This window comes from Bacillus rossius, chromosome 14 (genome assembly GCF_032445375.1).
Source record: "Bacillus rossius redtenbacheri isolate Brsri chromosome 14, Brsri_v3, whole genome shotgun sequence".
NCBI classification, from domain to species: domain Eukaryota; kingdom Metazoa; phylum Arthropoda; class Insecta; order Phasmatodea; family Bacillidae; genus Bacillus; species Bacillus rossius.
This window is the reverse complement of record NC_086341.1, coordinates 41943751-41964395: the sequence shown is the minus strand read 5'-3', so window position 1 is coordinate 41964395 and position 20645 is coordinate 41943751. Positions and strand designations below refer to the sequence as shown.

Sequence of the window (20645 nt, the reverse complement as noted above, 5' to 3'; positions counted from 1 at the left end):
AGGTTAAAAATTGACTTCAACTACGTCATGATTCTTGCAACAGGTAAGTTTTTTTAACGTAATTTATTGGACACAGACCACTTGTAGTGTACTTAAGTACGCGCTTTAGAAGTTATATTTACTTGGCGTAGTAAAAGTACTTTAAACGATTAATGCAAAAAAAAACTTAAAAAAATTGGTTGTCTGTAAAGTCGGTTTACGGACGATAGTTTAACATGACAACGTCATAACAAAACATTGATGAAATGATTGCATACTTTTATGAATAAAATTGAATCATTTTTACGAACTATCACTATTTTGTATGGATACAAAGAAGGAGTGAAATGAAATCTACAATTTAATTATTTATTTACACTCATTAATTCAAATATGTTTATTACTTTAACGAACAGATTATTTCAACTATAAATTTTATACATGTTTGCTTTTTAACTTCTTCCAATCTGTGTTATTCGGTTAAGGATAGGACGATGACAGGAAAAGTAGGAAACGAATGGGAGAGTTACAAGTTTTGATGTGCCTCGAAGAAAAAGTCAAATCGATGGTTGTTCCAATCGAGTGGAAGAGAGATAGATGCGGCGCAAGCGTACAATGAGCGCAACGGGACACAGCGTAACGGTACAACGTGCGTAACGGGACACTTTTTCGTGCGTGCAGCCGGCGTTCATCGATTTATTAGACGTTGTCACGTCAAAAAAAAAGAAGGGCGAGCTCCGTAGATGGTTGAGCAACAGCGCCTGGGGTGGATGAGGGGTGGTAGAGGGGTGGAGGGTGGTAGAGGGGTGGTAGAGGGGTGGAGGGTGGCAGAGGGGTGGTAGAGGGGTGGAGGGTGGCAGAGGGGTGGTAGAGGGGTGGAGGGTGGTAGAGGGGTGGTAGAGGGGTGGAGGGTGGTAGAGGGGTGGAGGGTGGCAGAGGGGTGGTAGAGGGGTGGAGGGTGGATGAGGGGTGGTAGAGGGGTGGAGGGTGGATGAGGGGTGGTAGAGGGGTAGAGGGTGGATGAGGGGTGGTAGAGGGGTGGAGGGTGGTAGAGGGGTGGTAGAGGGGTGGAGGGTGGATGAGGGGTGGTAGAGGGGTGGAGGGTGGCAGAGGGTGGTAGAGGGGTGGTAGAGGGGTCGCACCTCTGGCGCAGCACGGGGTCCACGCCGACGGTGGGCTCGTCCAGGATCAGCAGCTCCGGGTCGTGCACCAGAGCCGCGGCGAAGGACACTCTCCTCTGCTGGCCGCCGCTGCAACACCGACACACCCTGCCGTCACACTCGCACCTTCACCAACGAGCGAAGCAATCCCCCATCTGTGACTTACTGTTGACATTTTTGACAATTTTGCTGACATAACCTAACCTAACCAAACCTAACAAACCTAACCTAACCTAACCAAACCTAACCAAACCAAACCAAACCTAACCAAACCAAAAATAACCAAACATAACCTAACCAAACCTAACCAAACCTAACAAACCTAACAAACCTAACCAAACCTAACCAAACCTAACCAAACCTAACCTAACCAAACCTAACCAAACCTAACCAAACCAAAAATAACCAAACATAACCTAACCAAACCAAACCAAAACTAACCTAACCTAACCAATTTAATCTGTCGCGAATTCGCACCCGTGCCTCACCCGGCGACGAACAGCGTTACGTTGGTCGATTATTACACTCATCCATCGTGCTCTTAACGTGTTTTCTTTTCCTCAGAGTGTATCTGAGATAAGCGTAATTTAATTTGTGTTCTCACCAAAAACCTTTACAAGGATGTTGTTTGCACTCTCACCAGCCCTAGTACAACAGTGTGTGTGTTGTAATATCGTTGGCTTGCGAAAGCGGCCGTCACGTTCACCTGGGAACAACCTGCGGCGCTGCGGTACCGGGCATTTCTCCCCGGTACCTCCGATACTTACCGTGTTCCCTGAATAGCTTCGCATTGTTGACTGCCCACGCTAATAAGTACGACAAAACAAAATAACGTACCATTATACTGGGTATTTTCCCCGGTTCTTCCGATAGTTACCGTTCCCTGTATAGATTCGCATTGTTGACTGCCCACGCTGATGAGTACGACAAAACAAAATAACGTACCATTATACTGGACATTTTCCCCGGTACTTCCGATAGTTACCGTTCCATGAATAGCTTCACATTATTGACTGCCCACACTGACAAACACGACATAACAAACAAACGTACCGTTATAATGGGCGTTTTACCCGGTACCTCCGATAGTGACCATACAGCGTTGACTACCCACGTTGAACAGCACGACAAAACAAAGTAACGTACCATGATTTAATTTTAGATTATCATTTTCCATGGTACGCATAAATTATGCGCCAGTTTTCGTAATAATTATTTAGTATTATCTCGATAAACGTATATGTATAAAAAAATAACCTTAGGTAGGCATGTGTTGTACAAAATTACATTATCTTTCATGTAGTATTACAAAACTATTACTTGGTAACTGGTTTTCAAATAAATATTTTGTAAAAGTATAGTTTTTCTTTGTTACATATTTACCACGTTTGTCATGTTTAAAGAATTATAGGTTGAAATTCGTGTAGAGTTCCATATTCCTCGTTACTGAGGGTAAATGTTTACACTGCTCTGGTGAGTACTGAAAGACTGCTCACGTGTTTTTAAACAAATAATTAAATAATTAGATAAATTGATTACTCAATACACACACACACAGATATATATATATATATGCAGCCTACAAATTGAAAACTAATCGACCGATACTTGGTTGACACCATGGCCGTCTCTGGCACAAAAACTTTTGGTTGGGGGGGGGGGGGGGCTGACAAAAATGATTTTATTTATTTAAATGCTAGTACCACCGTCGAGTTAAGTATAAAATGACTTGTTTGTTTCCAAACTATGCTTTGTTTGTAATTTTTCTTTGACACCTGATCTGCTACTGTATGTCACCACTGTAAATAGGTAAAACTACTGGATAAATATACTTGAGAATATTGACGTGTCCTCCAGAGACTGGAGTGGTCGGAGTGGTGTGAGTGGTGTGAGTGGTGTGAGTGGTGTGAGTGGTCAGAGTGACAGTGGTCGGAGTGGTCAGAGTGGTCACCTGAGGTTCTTGACGAATCTGCTGGAGGGCGGCATCTGCAGCAGCTTCAGCAGGAAGTCTATCTTCTGCTCCACCTGGCTGCTGGACATGCCGGCGATCCAGCCGTAGTAGACCAGCGTCTCCTGGATCGTGAACTCGCCGTACAGGGCGATCTCCTGCGACACACGCCGGTCCACTGTCTTCTACCTCTCTCCTAACTGTTTAATCCTTGCTTCCATCGTGGGAGGCAATCGAAAAAGAAAAACGAATAATAACAAAATCGGGGGACAGAGTTTGGTGTTGCAGCTACATATCTATCACCATAGGCGTGTCTACAGGGGGGGCCAGGTGGGCCATGGCCCCCCCTAATGTAATCACTCAGATCGGCATTTTCTCTCATGCGTTCGTTAATATTCGTATATTCCTGGCACTGTGACACTCAAACTGTGTTTCAGTGTTGCAGCATGCTAATAAACAATATTTTTAAACATTTTATCGTTCTGGAAACACAGCCGCCTTAGTTTATTTAAAACACGAGGTCCCTTAAAATGGCCAAGCAAAAAAAAAAAAAATTAAGAGGTTTGTTAAAGTTCTGCTGTCTGAATTTCTGTATTTGCATTCACTAAAAAGAAGTTCATTTCAAGGTATATCTGGACCAAGCTATTGGAAAATTCGAGGGGGGAAATGTGTAAGTACCCTTTAAACATTGTCTATGAAAAAAAACAACTAATTTTCAAGATTTTAAAAATTATACGGATATAAATATTAACTAGTAAACATATCTCGTTGATACTGCACAAAAATATAAACACAGCAATGAGTGAATGTATTTAGGCTATTTAACATTCTAAATTCAGCTTCTGATTTAAAAATTTATCAGGGCCCCCCCTAATGGAAATGTCTGGGCACGCCTATGTCTATCACCTGGCATCTTCGAAAAGGGAGGAAAAGTACCATAACGGAAATCTGCCATAAGTCCAAAGGACGCGACGGAATTCTGCCATATTTTCTTACACCCTTCCATGGAATGAGTACAGCGGCATTGTCCTCCAAGTAGTGTATAGAATACTCGGTAGGTAGCACTGTCAACCCTCTAGCTGTTTCTCAGGTTAACTTTAAAGTTTACAGATAGCGCTTCTGACGGTGATTTGTGCAATAACAAATCATATCCAGATCGCGGACGAGTAGAAAGAAATGTTTCCAAAAATGTTATATTGGTAGCACTGTATTCTTATTACGACGATTAAAAAAAAAAACATGTGGTAGGTACCTAGTATTCCAATCTGCTAAAAATTTTTATACATTCTACGGAATGAGGAAAACGGCCTAACTCGTAAAATTGTAATGTAACTAGGTTCATAGAATTTACATTTTTGCACACTGAAATAATTGAAGTAATTGTAGATCATTATTCAATGAGTGCAAATCCAACGGAAAAATATTCAAGGATTTTCTTATGTACTGTTTTCTAGGACTGAACACAAAACTCAGATATTAAGGTTTTTAAAGTCTATAATAAATTATTTAAATTCAAAAATATGTGTTTTTAAGATGCTGAAATGCGAGGGAAATATTTTTGTGTAGTGTAGTTTGTTGGCACAGGGCAAGCAGCACAGGCGCTCTAGGGGAGACATAGGCTCGTACATTTCGAATGTTGGTGGGCTTTGCATAGGCTTACAGTCTTTCAAATATAAACTCTGCTGAAATTTAAGTTTATTTATATTAAAAAATAAAAAATATATTACTATGCGTAGCATATTATCCTGCTTCATTACAACAGTATGATCTAATTGAAATTCAGTTTCTGTACCTTACAGCACCTATAAACGAATTATGACATAAAATAACAACATGAACACATTAACACAAGATACCTATACACTGATACACATCAATGCGACAAAACACGAAACAACACAACACACGGATAGATAAAGATTGATAAAGTTCAGTTAATCAATTGGTTACTTTGGTTTTCACAAAAATATTAACCCGAAACTAAAATGGTGTATACAAAATAAATATGTAGATTACAAAAGTTTTACCAATGAATATTTGTAGATTATTCAAAAGGAGTTGTAATTTTTTACACATTTTATAGTTACTAATGGTTTTAAAAGTGTCAATAATTCTGTAATTGCAAGTTGGAATTCTTAATCCAAACCGAGTTATTATGTCTCAACCAACAAAATTGGCAATAAAATGTTTATAATAAAAAGTGCATCACTGATCGAACGTATAATAAATAGAAAATGCAAATAGGTTATATAGGAATGTAGCATATTCCAAATAATTTAAATGCCTGAAATTTTAAATATTAATATGGAACCTTTTCTGCACACTTTCAATTCTTTTATAATTAAAATATTTTGATGCATTTAATAAGACCTAAATATTTTCATGTGTTGCTAATAGTATTATCTACATATTGGTGAAAAAAAGCTTGACATCCAATATAACTCGAAGGTCTGAAAATAGGACACAACATTTAATGTCATTACTTACTATGTGATAATTCTGATTAATTAAATTAGTTTTTTTGACTAAAGGTTATACAATAAATGCTATCGTAATTCAGAGACGTTTGTTAACTTGAAAATCAGATCTGGACAGCTGAAATATCTTGCTGAATAGTTTCACATACATATTTACCCATTATATTTTTTTGAAGTTATACTTCTTTAGGTGCGTTATGGAAAAATGATGAGTGAAATTTTAAGATCCGCGCGCATAACTGTAACACAAAATTAACAGGTTGAAGCTGCCCGCTAAACCGCTCATTAAGTCTCTAGAAAAGCTACCAACAAAATAGCAATAGAACCTCTATTAGTCGCGCATGTTGGCACGCTCGTCGCCTCTGATCACCGTTTTCATATTTATAATATTATTATCCACATGTATCTAGTTTCTACATTCACAACACGTGTTTTAGTTTCATACAAGTGAGAATTATATATGTGCTAATAAATTATATTCAGTAGTGATTTAAATTGAATATTTTGATTAATATTATTTACTATTCCTAAATATTAGTAAAAAAAATTGTGCTTATATACCTACTTTTTCAAGTGCTCCAATATAATTGAGGTTAACTATCCGTATGTATTATTTATTGATATAAATGAAAATATTATTATTTAATATAATTAATACTAAATATAATTAAATATTTATTATTGGCTATTTAATATTTACAAAATAAAGAACTAGATTTAATAAAATATTTGATAAAAAATTCGTGATAAAAATTAAAATCGAAAATCAAATTAAAATATTAATTTTTAATATTTATTATTAAATTGAATAAATAATAAATATTTATAAAAATAAATGAACAAATTTAATGAAAACGTTTTGATAAAAATTAAAAGTGAATATTAAATCAAGAAAATAATAAATTTTTAAAGAATGAATAACCTTAAATTAAATTTTTGTATTTATTATTAAATTTATTTATTTTCTTTTAAAATATTAAATAATCATAATTAATATTTAAAATTAAGAATATTATAATATTTAGTACAAATTATGTCATATATATTTATTATTCTCTAAATTTTATTTATTTAATTTTTCAAATTTAAACTGAACTTTATTGACTGTGTTGACTATCATTTTAGAGCCCTTTTAATATTTTATTGTAATTAATTATTTGCATGCAACCATAAAAACTATTTTTGAATGATGCCAAAGAAGTATAACTTCTCAAGCGCGCACATAAGTACACGCATCCATTTTTTTCATCAGCATTTTTTCTTGATCAATTCTGATTACAGTTGGAATATCATTTATTAAATATTAAAGAGTAGTTGAGATAAGTACTACTTTGCGGAAAACCTAATACCATGAAATTGCATTTGCAAATTTGACTGCAAAGCGTCTATTTGTAAGATAATTAAAACATATATTAAAAATTGACAATTTTTTAATCATAAGATTATGTTGGATAAATAGAATATTTTATTTACATCTGGATTTATACTGGTACACACACATATAAAAGCGTGTGTTAAAGACGATATTCCTGATTGAAAACTATGTGGTTTTACAGAAATAATATTTTTAGGAATAAAATTCATGTGCCTAAAAATATTTTTTCGTCAAAAACTGCTAAAATACTACAAAACAAAGATTTATGACTATAATATAACCGTCAATAATACTTCAAGAAAATATATACCGATAAATGATTGAACACACAACCACTCACTGACTGATGCACACTTAATTAAAATAGGTATGTTTTGCACAAAAGCAATTTTTTTTTAATGTTTTAAATGTTTGTTTGAGTTTTATTTATAACATGTTGGAATGATAATGCCACAGTTACTAAAAACTAATACGCTGCAAAACTAAAAAAAAATATTTTTGCAAAACTCCGTTCCCCCGGAGAAACCCCCGGAATGGCCAGCGCATGGGGAGCCCAAGAAAAGAAACGGGCTCCCCATTTGGAAGCCACCTGGAAGGTTTTTTTCTGTTCCACCCACCGTTTCTTTTGGTAGCCTGACTTGTTGCAAGGGATTGTATTCATACCAGAGAAAATGCCACCATTTTGTCTGGACAATCCGCCTTGGAGGAGCCGGGGCGCGAACCCGGGTCCTACAAGTCACAAGGCAGGCGCTCTACCCCAGAACCAGAGTGGTAGAGCGGATACTTGCAGTCTTCTTAACACTGACAAGATGTTATTCCACGAGTTTACTGTAGTCGTGTGTCATTAACATATAACCTCGGTAACGAACAAATTTATGTGTTCTTATGTTGTTCTTACATCATGAATTATTTAATTTCATAACAGTGAAATATAATTTGTATAACTAGTCTGGCAATTTTTAGTGACATTCCTGCAAACAAACTTACAATACCGCTGTACAATAATTATATAGAAATATAGACTAGTAAAAACATATGTAACACTGTCGATGGTAAAGTTATTTTGTAATAAATGTTAGATATTAAAGAGTGTGTTTAGTTAAAATATGCGTGTGCTTACAAGCATGAAGTTATTGTATAAACATTTTATTTATTTGGTTTTAAAGCCACAGAAAAGTTTACTTTTTTATATAACTTTTGGCTTCTTTTGTTTTATCGTGCTTAACATGCACAGCTAATCCCTGGAAAGCTATTCAAACAACTGTTTACAAATAACTAAATATTGGAGGTACTGGAGCAACACGAAGCATAAATGGTAACACTATTTTGTAGTGATACAGTTATTTTCATGTAAATGAACAAATTAACAAATAGTTAAGGTTACATGAATATTTATATTCCATTTACAAAGAAAATTTACGGTGCACAACGGCAAACAGAATAAATCAACGATGAAACTTAACAGATAAAAATTGAAAATAAAAAACTACGGCTGTACAGAGATGCACAGGTGAACCCAGCGATGTGAATAAACAGTGATGACAGCACATATAAACACATATAAGCAACAGTTGAGCGAAAAAAAACCCAGATATTTTGAAAACCACAACGATGATAGCGCAGACTAACACAGTATATGATTCCTAAGAGAACAGTTACGACTTTTCTGGAAAGAGATAGGCACAAACAGACTTCCAGTATGGCAGTCTACTTTCGCCCCATCACCCCGTCAAAACAGGAGGAAAAGTACCATAATTTTATTTTTACAGATCGCGGCTATAAGTAAGTATACAGTGCTGCTTCTTATAACCCATTTTTGGAAACATTTGTTTCTATTAGTGCGCGATCTGTTGACTTGATTTATGACTGGAACTACAGAAAGTCAACGTCAGAAGCACTATCTGTAGCCTTTTAAGTTAACCTAAGAAACAGCTAGGGGGTTAACAGCGCTACCTAGCGATGTATTCTTCACACTACTTCGAGAGCAATACAGCTGTACTCATTCCATGGAGTGTATAAGGAAATGTGGTAGAATTCCGCCTCGTCCTTTGAACTTATGGCTGGAGACCGGAAAAATTCGCGGGTTCAATAACCTTCAGGATTGACTCCAATATCCTCTACACACTCGGGCAAATGCCACCTGTACATTGGCCGCTGACTTGTGAGTCGTCTCGACTGAGTGGCCTGTGACTCGACACTTCTATCAGTGAGGGTCTCTAATTGGACCTCAGTCCTCCAGATTAACAGTGGACCAATGGCACAAGCAGCACTAAGGTATAATTATTTGAATTTTAGCATAATACGAAATGAATTCGCGAATTTTTCAGGTCTCTACGTTATGGCAGATTTCCGTTATGGTACTTTTCCGCCTTTTTCGAAGAGGCCAGGCGGAATGCTGTCGTTATGGCAGTGTTCCAGTATGGCAGTGTTCCGCACCCCCTGACGGGAAGGGAGTGGAGGGTGTGGTGGGGGGTGGGAGGAGCTGACCTGCGGCATGTAGCCAATCCGCGGGCCCGGTACTCCACTGCCGCTGGAGCCCGGCTTGCCGCCCAGCACCCAGATCTCCCCCGAGTTGAGGCGGCGGCGGCCCACGATGCAGCTCAGCAGGGTCGTCTTGCCGCAGCCGCTGGCGCCCAGCAGGCCGTAGCTGCGCACGACACAACACTGCTCAGGCCTCGAGCCTCACTGCTCACTGCCTCACACCTAGCACCTCTAGCCTCATTGTTCACTGCCTCACTGCTCGCACCTCTAGCCTCACTGCTCACACCTCACACCACGCACCTCATGCCTCCCATATCACACTCACACCTCATACCACACCTCACAGCTCACATTCACACCTCATACATCATAGCACACAATCACACCTCATGCCTCCCACCTCACAGCTCACACTCACACCTCATACCTCACACCTCACTGTGTTCGTCAGTGTTTACATGTTCAGGCACATCGTTGGGTTTATCTGTTTGCCATAGCTGATTTAGGCCTGTTCTCTGTGGGTTTATGTTTTCAATTTTATTTCTTCATTTGTGTTCACGAATTCTTTCCATGACAAATAATAGAGCAATGGCGCATATCAAAGATATTGTATTAAATCAGAAAAAAAAACTTAACCACCAGCAATTCTAAAACAAGAGTCTCGAAAAAGAAGTATATATATTTGTTACGAAAAAAGTCAAGCAACACCTATAGGTCACACGGCTAACAGCGTTCATGCCAGTGTGATTCCAAGCAACGACAGAACAATGTTATGCTTGAAGACAGATTCTGTGCCAGACCCACACTGGCTTATACTGAAAAAAAAAATGTTAACAAAGAAATTTTTGAAAACAAGTTGCCAAAATATTTTATTGTATGACTACAAACAGAATATCGTACACTGTACTATGCGTTTGTTTATTTATTTCAGCCCAGCCCAGTGCTTCAAAATAACAAGATAGTTCTGATTGCTAGGTTGGATTAGATAACGCTAACAGATGAGCATTGTTAAAGATAGTCAAGACTACTTGATGGTTTGCTGAAGAAAAATATATTTTGATAAAGGTGAAACAATACACCGATGATTGACAAGCAATCCCGGTGAGGTTTTTATGTGTAACTCTTTGATGGAAGCTCACGACGCAAGAGGTACGCTGCAAAAAAAAAAGACACGTAGAGAATATGTAATCAAGTGTCGTCCAAGGCAAGCTCAGGCGAGAAGAGTGGTTTTTGTGGCCGGCGGATGGAAAGATAATCACCGTGAAGTGGCTCTGAAAAAAAAAAAAGTATAATTGATGACTGCGCGTTACAAGGTTCATGGCGAAGACATCCAGGGCCATCGGAAAGAGAGAGGAAAAAATTGGTTGTCTGTAAAGTCGGTTTATGGACGATAGTTTAACGTGACAACATCATAGCAAAACATTGATGAAATGATTGCATACTACTTTTATGAATAAAATTGAATCATTTTTATTGAATTATCACTATTTTGTATGGATACAAAGGAGTGAAATGAAATCTACAATTTAATTGATACATTTACTTTTATTTGCACTCATTAATTCAAATATGTTTATTATTTTAACGAAGAGATTATTTTAACTATAACTTATATACATGTTTGCTATTTAACTTCTTCCAAACCGTGTTATTCTGTTAAGAATAGGACGATGATAGGAAAAGTAGGAAACGAATGGGAGTGTTTCAAGTTTAATGTGCCTCGGAAAAGTCAAATCGATGGTTGTTCCAATCGAGTGGAAGAGAGATAGATGCGGCGCAAGCGTACAATGAGCGTAAAGGACACAGCGTAAAGGGACAATGTGCGTAACGGGACAATGAGTCATCCTTTTTCGTGCGTGCAGCCGGCGTTCATCGATTTATTAGACGTTGTCACGTCAAAAGTTTTGAAAGCTTTCGTGATGGAATATTACAGTGTTAACATATGCGCAGTTCAGGTTGTCTTTTATTTACTGTTTTTAATTACCTTAGTTTCCGTTTTTTTGCTAACTTCGCTAAGGTTTCTGCGTTATAAAATTGTTCTGAAATTGATTCATTGCTATTCACAGATCCACATTGTAATTAATATTTAAAGAACTCAGAGCAGTATTGTTAAAATTTCGACTGATAAGAGAGAGAGGGAGAGAGATAGAGATAGAGATAGAGATAGAGATACTATTACTAGTTTAACCATATATAATTTGAATATTGGAGGATAATTTTCTCCTCAAATTAAAGGAAAACACTTCATTCGAATAGTTCTTTCATTGTGACTACTTCGTATAAAGTAAGGGAATACGGAATGTAGCTCTTTTTATTAACCGTAAAAAAATATTGTTACGAACGTTAGCAAGGCCACGTCACGCGCAGGTGCAGAGCTAGCTGGGCTGCATTACATGCCGCCGTAACATGAGATGTGCCGTGCGCACCTGGGTCGCCGCTTTATCTCCCTCCAGCCCTCCGCTCTCCGCGCGGCGCTGTTAGTTTGACATCCGAAACCTGCCAGCTGCGGAGTTACGCGAGTCGCCGACACGTGTTTTCGAGAGATTTCTGCCTTCGGGATGGCTCGCGTTGACGCGACAGGCCCCGGCCGCTCTCGTGAGTTCTGGAATTGCGCCGGGGCCTATATATATATGCCCGAGGAAGTCAGTGAGCGGAGTGAATCAGTTCGGAATGTTCAGTCGGGAGTTCTCCCGCAGCGGAGTTTCCGGGCGATAGTACCGCGGGTGCGGCAGAGATCAAAGTCCTTGGACGAAGGTTCCAGGGCAGGGAGTGAGTGAGTTCATTGGAGTCGGGAGTTTTCCCGCGGCGGAGTCCCGAGTGAAGTTGCGAGCGAGGAGTCGAGCGGATCCTCGGCGAAGGGGAAGTGCTTCGGCGGCGGCGGAGTGCGGTGACGGAGTCCCGCGGCGGAGATACACGACGGGTGCTGCGGCGAGAGTTGCGCCAGAGGTGCGGCCCAGCGAGGTGCGTGGAACGAATGAATGGTGAGCAACATTTTTAAGTTCAATTGTTTATTTAACATTTTAGATTATTTGTAAGTGACATAGTAGTGGCAATAAATAAAACTTTGTCTGTGATATAAATCTTTAATTGTGCTATCCTTTACGAACCCGCGGTAAATCGTAACAATATATATGTTTACATCGATCCTTGCTTAGAGATATCTAAATTAAACTAAATCGTATAAACATAAAGGCTCTTACTCTTATTAATTTCAAATAAATTTGCAAGATACATTTGTGTGTTAGTTAAATGTGATTATCTTATTAACAACCAAAAAATCAAGTGAACATACAGCCCAAGGGCACGTTCATGTCGAGGCAGGTACTCACATACAGCCCTTTGGCACGGTCATGTCGAGGCAAGACTCACATACAGCCCTTTGGCACGGTCATGTCGGGGCAGGGATTCACATACAGCCCTATGGCACGGTCATGTCGAGGCAAGACTCACAACAGCCCTTTGGCACGGTCATGTCAGGGAAGGGACTCACATGCAGCCCTATGGCACGGTCATGTCGAGGCCTAGACTCACATACAGCCCTTTGGCACGGTCATGTCGGGGCAGGGACTCACATACAGCCCTTTGGCACGGTCATGTCGAGGCAGAGACTCACATACAGCCCTTCGGCACGGTCATGTCGGGGCAGAGACTCACATGCAGCCCTTTGGCACGGTCATGTCGGGGCAGGGACTCACATGCAGCCCTTGGGCACGGTCATTTTGGGGCAGAGACTCACATACAGCCCTTTGGCACGGTCATGTGGGGGCAGAGACTCACATGCAGCCCTTTGGCACGGTCATGTGGGGGCAGAGACTCACATACAGCCCTTTGGCACGGTAATGTCGAGGCAGAGACTCACAACAGCCCTTTGGCACGGTCATGTGGGGGCAGAGACTCACATACAGCCCATTGGCACGGTCATGTCGAGGCAGGGATTCACATACAGCCCTTCGGCACGGTCATGTGGGGGCAGAGACTCACATGCAGCCCTTTGGCACGGTCATGTCGGGGCAGAGACTCACATACAGCACTTTGGCACGGTCATGTCGGGGCAGGGACTCACATACAGCCCTTGGGCACGGTCATGTCGAGGCAGAGACTCACATACAGCCCTTTGGCACGGTCATGTCGAGGCAGAGACTCACATAAAGCCCTTTGGCACGGTCATGTCGGGGCAGAGACTCACATACAGCCCTTTGGGACGGTCATGTGGGGGCAGGAAGTCACATACAGCCCTTTGGCACGGTCATGTCGAGGCAGGGATTCACATACAGCCCTTCGGCACGGTCATGTGGGGGCAGATACTCACATACAGCCCTTTGGCACGGTCATGTGGGGGCAGAGACTCACATACAGCCCTTTGGCACGGTCATGTCGTGGCAGAGACACACATACAGCCCTTTGGCACGGTCATGTGGGGGCAGAGACTCACATACAGCCCTTTGGCACGGTCATGTGGGGGCAGAAACTCACATACAACCCTTTGGCATGGTCATGTGGGGGCAGAGACTCACATGCAGCCCTTTGGCACGGTCATGTGGGGGCAGAGACTCACATACAGCCCATTGGCACGGTCATGTCGAGGCAGAGACTCACATACAGCCCTTTGGCACGTTCATGTCGGGTCAGGGACTCACATAAAGCCCTTTGGCACGGTCATGTCGAGGCAGAGACTCACATACAGCCCTTTGGCACGGTCATGTCGAGGCAGAGACTCACATACAGCCCTTTGGGACGGTCATGTGGGGGCAGGAAGTCACATACAGCCCTTTGGCACGGTCATGTCGAGGCAGGGATTCACATACAGCCCTTCGGCACGGTCATGTCGGGGCAGAGACTCACATACAGCACTTTGGCACGGTCATGTCGGGGCAGGGACTCACATACAGCCCTTGGGCACGGTCATGTCGAGGCAGAGACTCACATACAGCCCTTTGGCACGGTCATGTCGAGGCAGAGACTCACATAAAGCCCTTTGGCACGGTCATGTCGGGGCAGAGACTCACATACAGCCCTTTGGGACGGTCATGTGGGGGCAGGAAGTCACATACAGCCCTTTGGCACGGTCATGTCGAGGCAGGGATTCACATACAGCCCTTCGGCACGGTCATGTGGGGGCAGATACTCACATACAGCCCTTTGGCACGGTCATGTGGGGGCAGAGACTCACATACAGCCCTTTGGCACGGTCATGTCGTGGCAGAGACACACATACAGCCCTTTGGCACGGTCATGTGGGGGCAGAGACTCACATACAGCCCTTTGGCACGGTCATGTGGGGGCAGAAACTCACATACAACCCTTTGGCATGGTCATGTGGGGGCAGAGACTCACATGCAGCCCTTTGGCACGGTCATGTGGGGGCAGAGACTCACATACAGCCCATTGGCACGGTCATGTCGAGGCAGAGACTCACATACAGCCCTTTGGCACGTTCATGTCGGGTCAGGGACTCACATAAAGCCCTTTGGCACGGTCATGTCGAGGCAGAGACTCACATACAGCCCTTTGGCACGGTCATGTCGAGGCAGAGACTCACATACAGCCCTTTGGGACGGTCATGTGGGGGCAGGAAGTCACATACAGCCCTTTGGCACGGTCATGTCGAGGCAGGGATTCACATACAGCCCTTCGGCACGGTCATGTGGGGGCAGATACTCACATACAGCCCTTTGGCACGGTCATGTGGGGGCAGAGACTCACATACAGCCCTTTGGCACGGTCATGTCGTGGCAGAGACACACATACAGCCCTTTGGCACGGTCATGTGGGGGCAGAGACTCACATACAGCCCTTTGGCACGGTCATGTGGGGGCAGAAACTCACATACAACCCTTTGGCATGGTCATGTGGGGGCAGAGACTCACATGCAGCCCTTTGGCACGGTCATGTCGAGGCAGAGACTCACATACAGCCCTTTGGCACGGTCATGTGGGGGCAGAGACTCACATACAGCCCTTTGGCACGGTCATGTCGGGGCAGGGATTCACATACAGCCCTTCGGCACGGTCATTTTGGGGCAGAGACTCACATACAGCCCTTTGGCACGGTCATGTCGAGAAAGAGACTCACATACAGCCCTTTGGCACGGTCATGTCGGGGCAGGGACTCACATACAGCCCTTTGGCACGGTCATGTCGAGGCAGAGACTCACATACAGCCCTTTGGCACGGTCATCTGGGGGCAGAGACTCACATGCAGCCCTTTGGCACGGTCATGTGGGGGCAGAGACTCACATACAGCCCTTTGGCATGGTCATGTGGGGGCAGGGACTCACATGCAGCCCGTTGTCACGGTCATGTGGGGGCAGAGACTCACATGCAGCCCTTTGGCACGGTCATGTCGAGGCAGAGACTCACATACAGCCCATTGGCACGGTCGAGTGGGGGCAGAGACTCACATGCAGCCCTTTGGAACAGTCATGTCGGGGCAGAGACTCACATGCAGCCCTTTGGCACGGTCATGTCGGGGCAGAGACTCACATGCAGCCCTTTGGCACGGTCATGTCGGGGCAGAGACTCACATACAGCCCTTCGGCACGGTCATGTCGGGGCAGAGACTCACATGCAGCCCTTTGGCACGGTCATGTCGGGGCAGGGACTCACATGCAGCCCTTGGGCACGGTCATGTCGAGGCAGGGACTCACATGCAGCCCTTGGGCACGGTCATGTCGAGTCAGGGACTCACATACAGCCCTTTGGCACGGTCATGTCGGGGCAGGGACTCACATACAGCCCTTTGGCACGGTCATGTCGAGGCAGGGACTCACATACAGCCCTTTGGCACGGTCATGTCGGGGCAGGGATTCACATACAGCCCTTCGGCACAGTCATGTCAAGGCAGGGAATCACATACAGCCCTTTGGCACGGTCATGTCGAGGCAGGGACTCACATACAGCCCTTTGGCACGGTCATGTCGGGGCAGGGACTCACATACAGCCCTTTGGCACGCTATGTCGAGGCAGGGACTCACATGCAGCCCTTGGGCACGGTCATGTCGAGTCAGGGACTCACATACAGCCTTTTGGCACGGTCATGTCGGGGCAGGGACTCACATACAGCCCTTTGGCACGGTCATTTCGAGGCAGGGACTCACATACAGCCCTTTGGCACTGTCATGTCGGGGCAGGGATTCACATACAGCCCTTCGGCACGGTCATTTTGGGGCAGAGACTCACATACAGCCCTTTGGCACGGTCATGTCGAAGCAGGGAATCACATACAGCCATTTTGGCACGGTCATGTCGAGGCAGGGAATCACATACAGCCCTTTGGCACGGTCATGTCGAGGCAGGGACTCACATACAGCCCTTCGGCACGGTCATGTCAAGGCAGGGAATCACATACAGCCCTTCGGCACGGTCATGTTGGGGCAGAGACTCAAATGCAGCCCTTTGGCACGGTCATGTCGAGGCAGGGATCACATACAGTCCTTTGGCACGGTCATGTCGAGGCAGGGAATCACATACAGCCCTTCGGCACGGTCATGTCGAGGCAGGGACTCACATGCAGCCCTTGGGCACGGTCATGTTGAGGCCCTCCAGGACGACGGTGGGCGCCCTCTTGTTGCCGTAGTGCTTGTACGCGCGGCGGACGCACACGGCCTGCTGGCGGCGCGTGAAGACTGTCGACTGCTGCGTCTGCAGTCTGCGGCGTAGCGGCACCTCGTCTATGCTCTCTTGGTCGCTCATGCCTGCAAGCACACGAGGTCTCCTGGTCACACAATATTCCTTATCTTGCGACTGGCAGATGGTACCTTAGAGACCCGGAAATTTCGCGTATTCCTTTAGTCGTAAACTAGAATGCAAACCTCCACACTCTCGCACTGTGTTCATGATTGGCCCGCAGTTGTTTGGATACGCCCCTCTACGACCGTGAGCCAATGATACCCAGCTAGGAGAGAAGTAAGCGTATCAGGTAGTGCTAAATTACAAGGATAAACATGTTCTCGCTAAGAAATCAACCAATGGGAATGTAAACTTGGGTCGAGCACACCTATAACTTTGAATTCTGTCCTGAGGCCAGAAGAATCCGAGAAATTTCCAGGTCCCTTAAATTCTAAAAATAGAACACTCATGGAGTTGCTTGACCACATGGGTTGTAGCCTCGTACAAGACGAAGATATCACCGACGTTTCTTTCGACGTTGCAGTTGCCATCATCAGAGGCTTTGGACCTGTTCTTGGACAAGGAATTTTATTAATTACTACCCATATTCTATAATTAAAAATTAATACTATAAACATTTTCCTTTGCATGTTCGAACTGTGTGGTTCGCTGTCACGCTGCTACACAACTACACGCTGCTACGTCATCAGTGAAACTTTCGGTATGCAGAGCGAATTTATATACTATAAAATAAAACGGCTCTGATAAAAACGAAAAGATAATTGAAAACATTCTAAACCCCGGATTTGGACCTTCTTTTTTATAATAAATTTTTAAAATAAGCCCGTATTGTTAAAATTAACCAAACAATTAATACCATATAGTTTTAATTTGGCTTTTTGAACTCTGATTCGCGCCATCTGCCACATTAGCAGCACCGTCTGTTACACATTTCCGTTCCACGATTTCCGTTCCATTCAGGGAAATCACTCCCACCAAATGCCGTATACCGAGAGTTAAGATGTTTCACATAAAGAAATATTTAAGACCCGCCGTCGAGAAGTTTCTGTGCTCTCCTCGGCTCGGCGAGGTGTGAACGCCTAGTTGTCCAACCACCCGCAACACACCCTTGAAGCGTTGGCTGCGTTGCTCGAGGTTCGAGGCGTGGACATGCCGGGTAGAAGGTTCAGTACGTCAGGTTACAGCGTCCTTCAAGTCTCCTGAACCCAGTGAACATGATGCGAGCAGGAGGCAAAACATGACCGACCTGGTATGGACGTTGAAATAACGCACTAACGCGCACAGAAACTTATATCCGCAAGTTTCAGCTTCATCCGCTATTTCAAAGTTTTGTTGGAAGCCGTCGTAAAGGGAGGCCATGCATCGGATGATAATTAGAGACACGGAAATATCGCGCATTCATTTAGTCGCAAGTTAGAATGTAAACTTTCGCACTCTCGCACTGTGTTCATGATTGGACCGCAGCCATTTGGACACGCCCCTCTATACGACCGTGAGCCAATGATGTCCACCTAGGAGAGAAGTAAGCGAATCGGGTAGTGCCAATTCACGAGGATAAACATGCTCTCGCTAAGAAATCAACCAATGGGAAAGCGAACATGAGTTGAGCACACCTATTACCTTAAATTCTACTCTGAAGCCAGACGAATCTGCGAAATTTTCGGGTCTCTAATGATAATTGATCAAAAACAACAAGAGGACCTGTTGACCTTGAGGTTCGCGTAGAAATATACTTTTAAAAAATTGTAACGATGGAGAGAAGAAGGTTGTAAGTGATTCGTTTGTAGTTTTATGTTTGTTAGAGACAAAGAAAATCTTGGGCAATACCAATTGCTTGTACGAAGAAGAGAGCGAATAGTTCATTGCCGTTAGGAAATGTGAACCTAATTTATCTTGATGAAAAGTAATTTGCAACGTGAGGCAAGCGGTATGGTAATATCAGGAAATTTGGAAGACTGGCTGGAAAAAATAAAATAAATAATTTTTTTACTGTTTTCCAGGAAACTAAACGCCGGACAAACCTTGCTTGCGGCTTGAAGGCAACTAAGCTGGTGAGAGGGTCAACTACTTTCACGGAGTTTTGACAGACGAAAAGTCACGTGACATTCTGGTAACCTCCACAAGGAACATGTCAGGAATTAGTCAGTCTCAAATTGTTGGTTGCATTAAGTGAGTGTTAACCTAAACTGCGCATCCATACAATCGTATTTTTGGATGATTTAAAATAATTTTATAATAGAACCACAAGTAATTGTTTATAAATAGTTTCAGCCATTTTGTAAGTGTTTATTTAATAATTTCGAGAAACCTAAAGGCAAATTTTTTTCAACCCTAGCCAACAAAGAAGACGAAATAGAATATAGAGTTAAGAATTATTAATAATTTGGATATGAATTTGTCGTAGAACCTTTTATTTTTAGGATATCGTTTGCGTATCAATAAAAAATTTGGTTTTCCGAAAATATGGTTAACATAAGATTTTATGCTGTTTATACATGCTTTGTCTGAAATATAAATTAATCTTTTAGGTTCTTTAAAACCATTAAATAACATTTATTGAAGTAAAAAAAAAACTTTTATATATTATAATTTTTTTACAAATTCAATTACCAAAAAAATATATATAACATAATTAATTAAAAACTACAAATATAAGTCCCAGAACTAACACCCCAGTCCTGGCAATGTTACGGACAGAACAAAGCTTTTTCGAAGATATTCCATAAACATTACCTTCAGTGCAAACTGCCAAATGACCATAACCAAAAATATCTTTGCCTTTTTCTAAAATACTTCATTGGCTGGTGTGCCAAAGATTTTTTTTTTCCGGACACACGAGACTTCAATTTGATGACGCTAACTTTAGGGTAACAAGTGTTGCATTCGTCAGGTGTAGAGGCAGTCCAAAATATGACAGTTGCCAGCAATGAACTCACAAGCTATGGTTCTGTGAAGAAGATTACGCTATGCAGTTGAATTCTAGTGGCCAGTTGTACCATTGGGATTCAAGCGTGATCTAGTGACTACACTAGTATGATCATTGCTAGATCACGCTGTGTTCTGAGCGTTCAACTAGAGTGACTGGGATCTTGGCTAGACACGGGGCGAGCAGACATGTTCGAAACTCACTCATGCTTGATGGAGGTTATTACTGTAAGATACATAAGTATTAGAGAACAATTAACAAAATTCTCACATAATATGCACATAACACATGTAAATAAATCACTTATATACTGAGTGTTTGAAAAGCTAGTTATAGTAGTTAAATTCTTTAGTAAGGTTTTTTTATTTCATCATATTTACTTCCAAAACTAAATAGAAGCTTTTTGAAGAAAGCACATTCATATTACACAAATTATGTTTTATAATATCTTTAAATACCAATTCAATTAAAAATAACATAAAAGTGCCCATTACCAAATGATCTTCTGAATTGTGGTAAACGCTTACGATTGTAGTGACTTCAAATAGCTTCAGACAACCAATAGAAACGCCGATTACATTAATTTGACGCTCCAGCCGTGTTTAGCCTCAGTGTGTGTTGGCACAACGCCCAGAGGAATGATTCCATTTTCATTCTTGATCTTGGATCAT

The 20645-nt window shown here is 42.5% G+C and overlaps 1 protein-coding gene across 1 annotated transcript in view; it reads right to left on the bottom strand.

The window, feature by feature from the left end:
• LOC134538822 (ABC transporter G family member 20) overlaps positions 1-20645 on the bottom strand; it is a 119167-nt gene that overhangs the window by 35724 nt on the left and 62798 nt on the right. The window contains exons 2-5 of the mRNA XM_063380336.1: positions 16927-17113; positions 9427-9586; positions 3091-3245; positions 1122-1229 (exon numbers count right to left, since the gene is read on the bottom strand). Of these exons, the coding sequence (XP_063236406.1) occupies positions 1122-1229; positions 3091-3245; positions 9427-9586; positions 16927-17111 (608 nt within the window). The 5' untranslated portion in view covers positions 17112-17113. The remainder of the gene's footprint in view (positions 1-1121; positions 1230-3090; positions 3246-9426; positions 9587-16926; positions 17114-20645) is intronic.